Below are 15,007 nucleotides of genomic sequence, written 5' to 3'. Positions count from 1 at the left end.
TATAAAGGTAAGAAAGCCCAAGCATGGTGAATCCTTCCCCACTCCCTCCTCCAACAAAAGTCTCAAGAAATCCTGGCTCAAAACATGAACACTATCTCACAGGACTGATCAAAATGTTGTGAAGAAAAAAAATTCTTATATTTTATACTAACACAGTTGTATTGTATATATTTGATATGGATTCTTAAAAGCAATTTTGATCCAGAATAGCCTCTTTAGAATAATTATTAAAGTGAGGAAAATGATATGTACCCAACATTTAATCAGAAAAAGAAAAATGAGAACATGTTGAACATGTTTGCCATGTCTGATACTATTCAGTAACTTACAAGATGAAGAGAAAGCAGTTAAATATTGAAGAAGAATCAAATTCCTACCTACCTAATATTCCTATCCTACTGCTTTCCATTGCACTGATCATTAGAACTATATGTTAAGGCATATTTAATATGTTCCAGAATTGCACAGTTATACTGGTCAGTATTCTATCCCAACTTCTGCCCTTACACTACACCCTTCTTCCAAGGGATCAAAATGCTAAATCATGGTTTTGGTGGTTATTGTAGATTTGAGCTGGCATACCACAGTGTGTTCACTAGATTTATGAACATAAACATTAACACGTTACATAAAATGTACCATAATTTACTCCACACTCAATCTTAAGAAGGTTTAATGTCTTGACAAAAAGTGAGATGATGACTTAAGTACATTTTACATTTTGTGCATTTAGACCACCATATGCATAGATGTTCTAATGCTAATTTCTTGGTCTTCAGTATCTCATAGTGCTGGATGCCCGGAAGTATGACAGAAACTTGTAACACAGACTAACCACAAAGTACCAGATGTTTCTTGCCATTTGTGATCTTGCAATAAAAATGCGCCAGATCAGAATCACAAGGATAGTGTTGAAACCATAACGTATGTTCCGCAACCTGAAAATCAAATCAAGAAACATACTAAACAGTATTTTCTAGAATAAAATATTTTTGAATAGTAGTTGATGTTCAGTTTTAAACTTAATCATAGTTCAGAATCATTCTGTAACTTGAAACACAAAAATAAAACAAAAATATATAAGTTAGAAAATTAATAAAATTCAACCAAATTTATGTGTGATCTGAACTGTAAACCATCAAATAATATACCTCTATGGCAAAGTCTTTTCATTACTGTATATTTGAAATACAAATTTATTCACTCAACAAATATTACTGGGCATCCTTTCGTACCCAGTACAATGGTAGATAATACGAAATTGTAGGTAAGCTAAGTGGTGGTGGCTCATGCCTATAATCCTAGCTACTCATGAGTCTGAGATCTTAGGATTAGGGCTGGAGCAGCCTGGGCAGAGAAATCCACCAGATTCTCATCTCCAATTAAGCAGCAAAAAGCCAGAGTGGAGCTATGGCTCAAGTGGTAGAGCACTAGCCTTGAGCAAAAAAAGCTAAGGGATAATGCCCAGGCACTTAGACCTAGCCCTAGTACCAGTGCACACACATGGGGGAAAAAAATGGATGGAAGGAAGAAGGAAGGAAGGAAGGAAGGAAGGAAGGAGGGAAGGAGGGAGGGAGGGATGGAGGGAGGGATGGAGGGAGGGAGGGAGGGAAGGAGGGAATTGCATGCCTTGAATTTCTGGAGTTTACCATCTAAAAGGTCATTTTAGACTGCTGACAGTCACATGATAAAGCCTACTGATAAGTCCTCATTCAAGAGTGAAATATGTAATTAACTCTATACAGGGAAGCTTTCTGTTCTTAAAAACCTATCTTGCTCAGGATTCCAAACTTTTTTTCCTTTCTCAGGGATCAAACTCAGAACTTCAAACATTTCAAGTACACCCCTAAGTCCTTTTGCTTTCAGATTCTTTGTCATAGGTTTCAATACTAACTCTGCCCAGTCTGCCCTCAAACCTCAGTCCTTCTGTCTCTGCTTTTGACCAGCTGGGGTTATAAGTATGGATCACCACAATCTGGCATTTTAATTTTTTGAGACAAGAGTCTCCCTATGTAACACAACCTGGACTGAATTGGCAATTCTTCTATCTCTACCTCTTGAATATTTGGATTATAAGCACATGCTATCATGACCAGAAACAAAACAAAACAAAACTCTCTTTTAGTAGTTCTGAGGATCAAAATCAGAGCTTTACATATGCAAGGTAGGCACTTTAATAACTGAGCCCTTGCCCCTTTGAATAGTTTGTGATGGTGTTTGAAAGGAATACAAATCTTGAAATATGTAATAATGCTATATAAATTCCATTAGTTTGGCCAAGTAGTTCAAGATAGAATACAATACAGAGACAACAGTGTAAAGAGCTCTGAATAGGGGGTCAGTAGTTTATTTTTGCCAACTAATAGGATATAACCTTGGCAACCAACTTTCCTAACCTAAATATCCTCATTTATACGAGATCCTCACCTAAGAAAAAATACTACAAAGATATAACCATTAAATTAACTTGCATAGCTGAATAATGGATTATCAGTGATTTTGAGTCTTCTGTTTTCTGAGCTTTTTTAACTCAGTATGTATTACATCTATAAAGAGACTAAGGAAATTCAAACTGTTTTACAAAGAAAAAATTGTATGCTAAGTGATGTAATGTTACATCTTTTCCAAAGAATATTTGAGAAGTGTTTAAAAAATTCTTTAAATAGATATCTTTTTCTTTTCTGCTAGTATCTTTACTTTTTCAATACCAACATATGGAAGATTAGTGATTTTTAAAACTAAAATTTATCTGAGCTTCATGCTAAGGTGAACATAATAAATATCAACAATTTTCAGCTAAATCAATACTGCCATAATTGCAATTCAAACAAAAGCACTTTTCCTAAATGTAGCTAGCAGATTAATACACTTTATTCAATATAAACATTTATCAAAAACAATTGTGTGATATTTCACAAGCAAGACAAGATGTAATAAAAGTGTATGAAACTTACTTGTTCAAATGTTTTCTAGCTGCAGGGAGGCCAGACATTTCTTCATTCAATACGTATTTCTTAGTTCCCATGCAGTAGTTCTCTATATATTCTGCCCAATGTAATTGCCGTACATCAATATTGAAGGTCTACATCAACAAACAAAAAAATTACTTCCCTAATTTTTCTCACAACTTTTCAAAAATTCACTTTTTCTGAAAGAGAATCCCAAATGAACAATATTATAAAATATTTAAATGTTAACTTTTCCTACTGTCCTATTCTATTACAGATCTATAAATTCCATGCTACCTTATAAACATATTGATGTGTCTGCTTTTTAATTTATAGCCTTTCTTCTCTTCCTTTATTTCTTTGTGTATAATACAAATTATTTTTCCTACATAATAGTTTTAACATCAAGAGAAAAAATTTTATGAAAGTTAGCTTACAATTTTGGATAAGAGCTATTTGATCAATTGGTGGATAAAGTAGATAGATCCAGAAATCTTATAGAAATAACAACTCATGTCAAAAATCAGAAAACTATCTAAAATGAACTATACAACTTGAAGGGAAGCAGAGTCCAGAGGAGAAAAACTTGAAGAAAATGAAGGAGGGGGTAACACTGTTCAGAAAGAAATATACTCATTACCTGACTTAGGTAACTGTAATCCCTCCTCTATACATCATGTTTACAATAAAAGAGAGAGAACTATCTATTACTTAGTACCACTGATCAATTGTGTAGTCAAATGATTTCTTGAGTGACAAGATTATTAACTACATGCCATCATTTAAAGACAGCAAGTTCTAGGGGGAAATGCTATTATAAACATGAAAACACCAACATTGAACCAAGAAGGAGACTTGAATAGGCTGGGGATGTAGATTGGGGGCAGAGTACTTGATTAGCACATCCAAGACCTTGAATTTGATTCCTTAGGTCGTCTATTAGATCTTTTCCTCTTTTTATAATTTCATGTTTTCCTATCTACCTTAGCTGCATAGAAATATATAATTTTAGAATTGTTTTAGTAAGTTACTCTAGAGGTTATAGTATTTTTTCTTATAAATTGATGTTTCACCTTTTCTTAGGTGCTATTATTACATATTTTAATTTTACTGAATGTTACATCTATGTTGTTATATGCCACATGTGACATGCATTAATTCTGTGTACATATGTATCATGTTACATACACATATATAGCATATACAAATTAATACTATCATACATAAAATTAATAATAGCTTCATAAGCCATTATTTTTATCAGTCTGTTTTAGTCTGCTTTGTTATTATTGCAGAAATTTATATATTTTTTATTATGAAGATACTGTACAGAGGGATTACAGTTACATGAGTAAGGTAATGCTTGAGATAGGTAATTTATAATGAACAGAAGTTAGCTCATAGTCCTAAAGTACATTGAGCTGACAGCAAAGCCTTTTATAACCAGTATTAATCCTATTCATGAAGGTAGAACCTCCTGTTAGGCCCTACTTCCAAAGCTTTGCATTAAGGATTAAGCCTCTACCATATTCAGAAAAAAAAATCAATAGTTTTTTAAAACCCAAACAAAATACATATGCAAACACATAGACACACACACACACACACACACACACACACACACACACACACACACACACACACACACACACACACACACACACACACACACACACACACACACACACACACACACACACACACACACACACACACACACACACACACACACACACACACACACACACACACACACGACCAAGATTCTATGAGAATCAGATACTGGCAATCCTTTAGGCTTGAATTATCAAGAGAAAAATTTAGAACATTTATGTTTGGGGTTTTTGTTTTTGGTTGTTGTTGTTTATTTTTGTTGGTACTAAGGTTTGAAGTCAAGACCTGAGTGCATTTCCTGAGCTTTTATGCACAAGGTTAGTGTTCTACCACTTTAAGACATAGCTCCATTTCTAGTTTTTTGGTAGTTAGTTGGAGGTAAGAGTCTCACAGACTTTCCTTCCTTGGGCTGGCTTTGAACTGTGATCCTCAGATCTCAGCCTCCTAAATAGCTAAGATTATAACACCCAGCCAGGAAGATAGGTTTTTAAAAATCACTTCCGGACACATTCATAGAGAAATAAAACTATCAATCAAAGGAAAATCTAAAAAGATGCCAGGAATAAAGTTCTCTTTTAAAGAAAGGGAAAATTATTGACTTCCCAATTGCAACAATAGAGATAAAACAAAAAATATCTTTAGTGTGCTGAAGTCATGTTAAAAACCCTAGGGTGAAATAAGAACATATCAATCAAAATCTGAGAAGTATGACTAACAATCCCAACTACTAAACCATATTGTAGTATTCTAGATATATTTTAGGTAGAAATAAAATGATCATAAAGAAGATCAGAGAGTAAAAACATTAGTAAATATATAATTTAAATAAAAAGTGAAGGAATAAAAAATTTCTAATTACAGGGCTTAAGAGAATTATAAGCAATGTACATATACAAGGTTGACAGTGATAATTATAGAGAGAACATGTTGAGTTTTAAATATTACCCAGAAGACTACATTAGTACATATATTCAAATATCTAGGATAACTTCAAAAGGCACACCACATAGAGTTTAACTTTCAAATGGACAGAGTAAAATGCATTACAGAGTGAAAATGTGTACTAGACATCTTGAGGGTTTTTTCCTCCAAAAGCTCAGAAAAAATGAGACATATGAAAGAAAAATACATAAAGATGTATTTTGCCTTTGACACTCAAATACTTTATAAATTCTATGACAAAGTAATTGTTATCTTCTCACCAATAATTATAAATGAAGATTTAATGAGAGATTACAAATAGATTAACTTTTTGTTGCAAAATAGTTGTGGAAAATCTTTCTGGTATGCTATTTATTTTCTAACAGAAAACACTTGCCTTTTTATCTTCAGGGTTTAGTTGATTCATCAACATATTGACATTATCAGTATTCCAAACCCAAGAATTACTTGTGAAATATTCAAGAAATACCATAGCTTTGTGAAGGCGAGTTATTGTTTTCATCATCCTGTATTGTAAGAAAAATTTACAGATTTATACAGTGTACAATTAGGAAGAATCCCATCACCACCCAGTTTACCAGTTTCTCCCATGTAGACATTAATATTAAAATCATTAACATATAAATCATTTCGTGTACCAAACCAGCAGGAAATATGAATATTTCTGCATCTTGGGAAGTCATCTCATAAATCCAAAATGAAAAAAATTAGAAGTAGCAGCAAATGAATACTGCCTAGAGTTCTGCTGACATTTGGAATTATCAAAGGATATATAATACCTTTAAGGTCAAATTTTCTATATGCTAATAAATGGATTCAATTAATTTTTCCTTGTTTTGTTTTCCTTAAACTATTTTAGTTAACATGAATTTACCAAGATTATAATCTGAACTCATCAGTATTACTGAAGCAAAGTATACAGAAATATTCGTTTGCCATTTAATCAATTCCATTTCAAAGGGGAATAAAAAAAAAAAACCTCTTTAACTCCAATGGGTGTTACTCTCAATAATTGGATGTGCTTTGAAATCAATGACTCATGCTGAAAATTTTCTGAAATAGCTATTCACTCAGTTTTCTACATCCCACCCAGATCCCTCCTTTCAGAAATACGAGACTATAAAAGCTTTTTTTTTTTTTTTTTTTTAAAAGAGCAAGAGGCCTTAATCTTTTCCTCGGTCATTCACTGTAAGTCACTGAAATCATAACACTAATCCAAGCAATGACATCTATACAATAGTGATTACCTATGACTAAGTAGGGATAGGACAGAAAAGACTTTTTGAAACTATATACATCAAAACAAATAAAAAAAAGAACACCCAACTCCTGAAAACATAAAAATAATTTGTGGAGAAATACTTTTTAAGGAATTTTGTTTACAATCTCACATTAATAATTAGCATGATATGTAGTCTGGACAGACCTCAACTCAGGGTCTTTAGAAATAGGAAACATGGAAGAAAATTAGAAATAGGGCACATTATGAGCTAAGCAACTCTGACAAGACATCAGTACATTAGAAACTCTCAACTAGAATATTTGAAGAAAACAAGACAATATGGACTATGTAAAGACAAAATATTTCCTCAAATAAAGTAATTGCAAAATAAAACTTCCAGTATACATGAAAAGAATGATCAAATATCAAAAACTGAATCTGAACAGGAAAAATACATTTAGAGAGAAATTGGGATGGGAAAGCTGCACATATTTACAACTAAATTATACCATCACAGCCAATATAGTACATTTGAATCCCATCACAAACACAGATTTATTAACTAACTCCTTTTTCACTGACAATTTTCACCTCTTATCTAAAATTGAGTGACAAAATTACTTTAAAATCAATCTGATTCAGTCATTCTGAGAGTAACTAAAATTACAAAATAAGGTATTTTCAATCTGTAAAGCAAAACACAAGGGGGGGGAATTGAAAGGATATATGTTTATCTATCTAAGAAATTTATAGTATATTTAATAGGCAATAAAAAGTACTAAACTGAATACTACAGGGATAAAAATATTTTCCTTTAGGGGCTGGGAATGTGGACTAATGGTTGTCTAGCATGCATGAAGCCCTGGGTTCAATTCCTCAGTACCACATAAACAGAAAAAGCTGGACGTGACATTGTGGCTCAAATGGTAGAGTGCTAGCCTTGAGCAAATGAGCCCAAGCCCCGGACTGGAAAAAAAATAATTTCCTTTAGAGGAAGGTAATATGACCATCTAATCTAGTTTATCAATCTCAGTTATAACAGAGATGCTGAGATAGATAATTCTTTGTTGTGAGAAGTTACCTTCTGCACTAAAAATGCTTCTAGCATCCATGGCCTCTATCCACTAGACAAGTAAAGGGGAGCCAGGAGCCAGCCCATCATTAGGATAATAAATAGCTCCAAATTTGTCAATTTTCCTCAATTGAGAACTGTATCATTAAACAATATCAGGTACAGAGAATTTAGGATATAGAATTTAAACTAGACAACCAAAGAACAAGGCCACAAAGTTTTTACTTTTTTAAAAAAAAACGTTTTTAACAGTGATGAAATGTTACATGGATTTCAAAACCTAGAAGTGCTAATTCTAGTATTTCAATAACTATACTACCTTTTCATACATCCTGGTCCCCATTATTAATCAAGAATCCATATGATAGGTGGAAACCAGTGTTTCATGCCTATAATCCTAATTACTCAGAAGACTGAAACCTGGATGACTGTGGTTTGAAGCAAGCCTAGGCAGAAAAGTCCACAAGACTCTATTTCTAAAATAAACAACAAAAAAGGTCAAGCTGGAGGTGGGATCAAGTGGTAGAATGCCAGGAGTAAGCAAGCAAGCTAAGCAAGAACATGATACCCTGAGTTCAAACCCAGATACTGGCACACCAAAAACAAAACAAAACAAAAAAAACCCACCAGGCTGGGGGTGTGGCTCAAGAGGTAGAACCAACTTAGCAATCTTGAAGTTCAGAACCCAAACCCTAGCACCACTTTAAAAAACATTAAAAATATGAGTAAAGTGGATTACATTAGTTTAAGTAGAATGAGGTATTTTTAAAGATCCCAATGTAAGATATAAAGTCCACTACTTGGATCAGCAAATATGTGAAAAAATTAAATAAATCATAAAGACTTTATACTTGAACGTTTGTAAAGTAAAAAAAAAAAAAAAAGTTCCTTGTTGCTTGTAAACGATAGGTCAATATGACCATGCTTTTAGAAAGCTTTAGGACAAATCTCAGGCAAGATAGTTTTTACTTGCTGTTTTCTACTTGAGGAAGTGTTTCATTTCCAAACATAACTATGGTTTTATCTCATCCTACATGCTTATTTAGCATGTCATGTAGGTTTGTGTCTCATTAAGAGTAGAAGGTAATATATCCATTGGAATGAAGCAAAAGTGACACTTGACTCTTCCGAGGTTTGGTCAGAAAAGCTGATAGGAGTTTTCTGCCTTACTGGAATACTCACCCTTGAAGACTTCAGTCACCTTGTATGCTGTCCAACTCCCCCTGAGGCTGCCATGCTGTGAGGAAGCGTAAGCTAGTCCATGTGCAGACAACACACATGGAAAAAGCTCTCAGACTACATGAAGAAAGAAAGTTGCCTGTCCATCCAAGTTGCTTTGTATCTTTCTTCTTTACCAATCTATCCATAGCATACCTGCCCCAGTTCCTATCTAACTATATCCACTTACTGGATTCCTCAGCCAGAATCACCTAGCCAAATCCTTCTCAAATCCTGACCCAAAGAAATTATGACACATAAACACAGTAATGGTTGTTTTAAGATACTATGGTTGTGATGATTTTGTCACGTAGTAAACAGGAACAGATCTTAGTACTAGGAATGAGAGGGCACTCTACAAAAGAAATCTACAGTGAGAATACTAGCTCACATTGTGTAAGGTCCTTGAATAGCTCATTTTTGAAATCTGGAAGGAACAGGAAAAGTGTTAGTGGAAGGTTTATAGGGCTTTAAGGAGGCTGTTGATGAAGGCTTCAAGTGTAAATAGGACAGGGGCTATGGTTCAGTGATAGAGTGCTTGCCTAGATAAAGTACTGAGTTCCACTTTTAGCAATGCATACAATGCACATGCACACACAGAGAAATATTGTTGGAAACTGGGAGAAAAACCCCAACTGTCACCCATGATAATATGGGAAATAGTAGAAACCATACTGATAAAACTTTACTTACTGAAGATATACTGATATAACACAAATGCTCTTTAAAAATAAACTATTTGTTTGCATATATGTTTTTCATATAGATTTAACTTCATGAAATTTTGAAGAAGTATAAAATGCCAGCCAGGAATGCCTTAGAAATGGTTCTGAAAGCAGTGTGCACCTGGTTGCACATGTGTATACATGTTTGTCCACATATCCTAAGCTTTCCACTGGCAATGGTGCATTGAGATGAAGCAGATGATTGAAGTTGTAATGCTTGGTGGTGCTGAACAGCAGCAGCATAGTTCACTTCCATCACTTCATAGGGCTTTGTTGAGATAAATATGTAAGAATACCAGAGAACTGCCCAGATTCTCACTTGGAAAAATTATTCTTTTCCTGTATGGACTGCAACATTGACACTACTCTTGTCATCATCAGTCAGTTTGCCAAGACTGCACAGAAAAGGGTGAGTCAGTAAGCTATCTCAGGGAAGAATGACAGAAGCAACGGATTTGTCACTAAGCATACTGAAGGGCCATTTAGGGGAAGGTCATCAACCCACTGTTGGGTCAGTATTGAGCTATTTACCAAGTCTGTTGGTACTAAAAGTAACATAAAATGTTCAAAAATTTTTATTCATTTGGGATTCAGAAACTCTAGGTTGTATCACATCAATTATTCAATATTCAATATGTGAAATTCCAAGCAGGGAGGGAGGGAGGGGTTTCTGAGCACAAATCAAATTCAAAGTAAGGATGTAAAACTCTTTTAAGATTTAGGATGACCAATGGTAGTGCCTCGTAGAAACTTTCAGACACACAAAAGGCTATCTCCGGCTTGTAAAAACACAGCAAGCCAGGTATCAGTGACATACACCTATAATCCTAGCTACTCCAGGAGGCTGAGATCTGAGAATCATGGTCCGAAGCCAGTCAGGCAGAAAACTATATGAGACTCACGTCCAATAAACTACTCAAAAAAAGTCAGAAATGGAGCTGTGGCTCAAATGGTAGAGCACTAGCCTTGAGCACAAAAAGGCTCAAGAACAGCACCAAGGCCATGAGTTCAAGCCCCAGGACTGGCAAAAAATAAAAATAAAATCATACAGCAAAGAATCTTTATTTGAAAGGCAGGCTCTAAGAAGGCAAGCATTTTTGATCTAAAGGTGCTTTCCCATAGCAACCTTATAGGAGACCCAAGATGAAGAAATGTTCACAAAAAGAATATGGCTTTGGCTTAATGGGATGTATTGCTTTAAAACTGATATACTAGAAACTCACATAAATGTCAAAGCAACAAAATCAATTTATATGTGAAGTAGAAAAGTGTACAAAAATAAAAGGACTCTGTATTAGAAGTCAGCAAACTTGTGTCTATACACTATAGCTAGACTAACATCTGTTTTGATAAAAGTTTTACCGGAACACTATCATGCTTATCATGTTGTATATGGCTGCTTTCATTTTTAACAGCAGAGTTGAAAACTAGTAATGGAAATAATATGACCATAAAGGTTAAAGAATTTACTACATAGCCTTCTACAAAAAAATAAAAATAATTTTTTTTACTGACCCTTGTCCTAGACTCTAACTTTTTTATGGCAAGAATCAGAGTAAGTAGCCTATTTAGTTTTACACATCCATGTTCTTTTCATGGGAAGGGGGGGAAAAACATAAATAGGGGCTGGGAAGGTGGCTCAGCAGTAGAGCGCTTACCTTGCATGCATGAGGCCCTGGGTTCGACTCCTCAGCATCACATAAGCAAAAAGAAAAAAGCCGGAAGTGGTGCTGTGGCTCAAGTGGTAGAGCGCTAGCCTTGAGCTGAAGAGCTGAGGGACAGTGCCCAGGCCCAGAATTCAGGCCCCATGACCGGACCCCCCCCCTCAAAAAAAATCCCATAAATATGGAAGAGCCAAGAGCCTGTAGAAACCCAGAGAGTAGAAGCCCCATTCTAGAAATTCAGACTCGACTTTAGAATTGCTATAGATCCGTGTTTACTGTGTGCCTCATACTTTCTTCATTTTGCAACAACATTGTCTGATGCCAATTATCTTTCATTATATAGAAAGCATATGGACAGCTGGTAACTTGCTTTGAGTTAACAGGTTTTCCAATTAATAGTTAGAAACTATATTTGTACTACCACTCCTAAACAGCTTTATTTTCATCTGGATCTAACTTAAATAACAAAAACACTGTCCTCAAGCTGATAATGCAGGTATGTGGGTGGAGAAGCAACTGTATTTTCAAAGTGGGAGAAATGTGAATTCTGTGGGACAGACAGAAGTTTGACTGTAGTTGACTGCAGCCTCCAATAATGTCTGAAATTACATTATCTGCTCATTTAAAACATGACCTTGACTGTTGTCTATATCATCTTTCCTGAAATCTAGGATTTATAATATACTTACTACTAAGAAACAATGCAAAAGTGAAAATATGTAACTTTCTTAAGTAGGTCAGAAGAAGCACTGTAGTTTCTACTTTATTTGCTGAAGGTATCCCTTTCCATCATCCCTTCGATTGCCTTCTGAAGCCTTCTGCTGCCATTGAAGATATTTATTCCCTTTAAAGCTATCACTAGGCTTTGTAAAGAGCCTACATGGGGTAATCTTGACGCAACATAAGGAAATAAGTACAGCTGATTCCTTTCCAAATTCCTGAGAAATAAATTTAAAGTGATAATAAAATGACCATTGTGATTTTAAGCACTAAGGTTAAGATAATTTGTTATGCAGGAATAGACTCCAACTCATTTAGTGGACTCTGGCTATTTTTTTTTATTTACTGATAAGCTTTCTCTGCAAAGCATTGTGCTATGCTAATCTATCTTACTTGTTTGACTTTTCTGTTTTACACTGTAACTATTAACACAAAGACTAAACACTGCTATTATTCACTAATCTTCATCTGATCCTTAGCTACGAAACAATGCTACTGATGAAAAATGTTGTTTTTTCAGAGCATTGTAGAAAAGTTTGAAAATGCTTTCTTTAAAGCTATTTGATTCAATATTTGTCAATGTTAGCCATCAGCTCCAGAAGAAACAATCTTTGCCCATGCTCCTGACCTGATGCTCTCATCCAATTATTACAGTAAACAGTGAGGAATGTTAGCCCAATAGGCTCCTCTCTCATAGCTTAGCATGCTCTTTCCCTAGGCAACACTAGGTCCATTTAGTAAAGGCAGTAAATGATTAGCCTCTACCCACTAACCTGAGAAGGCTCTCCTTTGGGATATATATAACAATATAAGGCAGTAAGATCCCCTCAATCTCACAAGTTGTACAGGTCACCAGTAAGGGCACTCTTTTGGGGCAGCTATAACCATATAAGGCAGCAAGATTCCCAAAACCTTGTAGATTATAAAAGGTCACCTGAGACAATAGCTGGCACTTCTCTCTTGTGAGAAGGGGTCTCGCCTGCCTCTTTACTAGCAATAAACCTTTTCTTTGTGCTTTATACCTGGATGTGTGAGTGGTTTTTCTAGTAAAGTTTAATTTACTCTAACAATCAAATATTTCAATCAGTAACAAATAGGGTTAGGGACATCATAAACAAGTGAATCCACTAAAATCCCTACAATTAACGCAAATCCTAATATATTTTAAGTGGCAGATAACTCACTTCTATTTTGTGAGCTGTTGATAAAAGTTTTATAATCAGCATCTTTATACATATTCAAATCCTGAACTCTCGAACTAACAGCAACACTGTAATGCCAATGTAGTTATAAAAATAAATGTTTTTGTAGCAGGTTTTTCCTATAATTGTGTGATTAAAACAGCAGAACTTTTTATATGAGGTTTCAATGGAAAAAAGTAAAAAAGAAAAAAGAAATAATGATAAGAAAATAACAAGTTTTCTGTTTAGCTTTTTTTTCTAACTATGCCATTCCCAATTTGGAAAATTAGTCAAAAACTGTAATTACCATATTATAAGCTGAATAGGCAGCTAAGATATTTCAAGATATTAATCTAGAACCATCCTTTTTTTTCATATAAAACTATGCCATCCACTTAAAGTGTAACAGTTTACCCTTAATCCCCTGTAAAAACTCATCCCTAGATTTTTAAGCATGATAGGAAAAGGACTCAATTTCAGCTTATAATAACAATGACAACCCTGATGTAGGATATTTCTTATTTTTATGGGATTTTGGAGAAATTAATGACTCAATAAATTCACATCCATAATTAGTCTCCCCAAATATCTCCAATTTCTAAGAAATGTCCTAACATCCTGATTGTAATTGTGATTAATCAGGTTAGTAATGCTACAGGTAAAGCTCATGCTAGCGACATTTTGTCTCTCCAGCAAGCTTCTACCACCTTACCAATACATAGGGCATTTACTGCTATTCTTCTTACCACGGTTTCTGACCTGTCAACCTGAGTGCAAGATCGAGCAATAATGCAGGTACTGTATGTCTGACACCCTTCCAATAATGAAGCAATAGGTTGTTGGTATAGAATTTAATATTGGGGTGCCTGACCACTTGGTTTAAAGGATTCATCTTGAAGGAATGGTTTAGATAATAGCCTGTGGGAAAAATAAGCGTCAAAGCACTTTGAATATTATTCATTATTGGGAAAAGCACCTAAAGTTAAACCTAGAATTCAAACACATGACAATAGTTTATCATCCAAACTTTAGAATAAATTAGTGACTTACAACACTACCTTTGTTTTTATGACAAAGCCTTAAATTCAAGTCTTCTCATTCACGAAAGGCCATTAAGCCTTATCATAAGCATAAACAGATATAGAGTTAATGTGCATCTTAGTGTAAGCATGGTTGTTTTTTAACAGTTGTTTTAACAGTCAGAGGAACAGATAAGACAGAGCTAGTCACCATTACCTTGGGCTTCTTCCAGTCATCCTGAGGTAGATATCATACAGGAATGCTGGGGCCTTATGGCTTACAGCAATCCAGTAATGATATAAAAGGTGATTGGAGGTTAGATTTACATTGGGCCGTCTGAAGGCCTGTTCGAGAGGATTCCTCTTGAAAGTGGAAATTACATGGTATTCTGGGGAAGAAAAGTTGTGTAACAGCTTTGATAATAACCATGTAATCAAGTTTTGAAAAAAAAAAAAAGTCATGTTTTTACACTGCAAAATATTTTCACCAAAGATGCCAGAAGGCAATCATTAAAAAAAATAAACTTTTCTACTCTCTGTTGTAGCTAAGAGAATATGGGTATATGATACTGACTCAAGAAGTCTTTGAACTACCACTATTTTAATTTGTTGAATGAATTTTTTCTAAAATTCACTCTTAAAAAATCTTTTTAATGTTTTACCTATGTCAGTTTACAATGTC

General features: G+C 34.6%; 1 protein-coding gene across 3 annotated transcripts in view; it reads right to left on the bottom strand.

Annotated features, from left to right (window-relative positions):
• Positions 1–656: 656 nt before the first annotated feature.
• Positions 657–15,007, bottom strand: part of Far1 (fatty acyl-CoA reductase 1) — a 53,244-nt gene continuing 38,893 nt past the window's right edge. For 2 of the 3 annotated variants that reach the window (XM_070019434.1, XM_070019435.1), the window contains exons 10-13: positions 14,543–14,714; positions 5,881–6,010; positions 2,955–3,082; positions 657–938 (exon numbers count right to left, since the gene is read on the bottom strand). In XM_070019434.1, the coding sequence (XP_069875535.1) occupies positions 776–938; positions 2,955–3,082; positions 5,881–6,010; positions 14,543–14,714 (593 nt within the window). In that variant the 3' untranslated portion in view covers positions 657–775. Of the gene's footprint in view, positions 939–2,954; positions 3,083–5,880; positions 6,011–14,052; positions 14,225–14,542; positions 14,715–15,007 lie in introns of all 3 variants that reach the window. The other variant, XM_070019436.1, reaches the window with a different exon arrangement.

The sequence above is a fragment of the Dipodomys merriami genome, unplaced genomic scaffold, assembly GCF_024711535.1.
Source record: "Dipodomys merriami isolate MVZ:Mamm:240054 unplaced genomic scaffold, mDipMer1.0.p SCAF_133, whole genome shotgun sequence".
In the NCBI taxonomy this organism is placed as follows: Eukaryota; Metazoa; Chordata; class Mammalia; order Rodentia; family Heteromyidae; genus Dipodomys; species Dipodomys merriami.
Note: the sequence above shows the minus strand (reverse complement) of the source record. Positions and strands in the feature narration are given on the sequence as shown.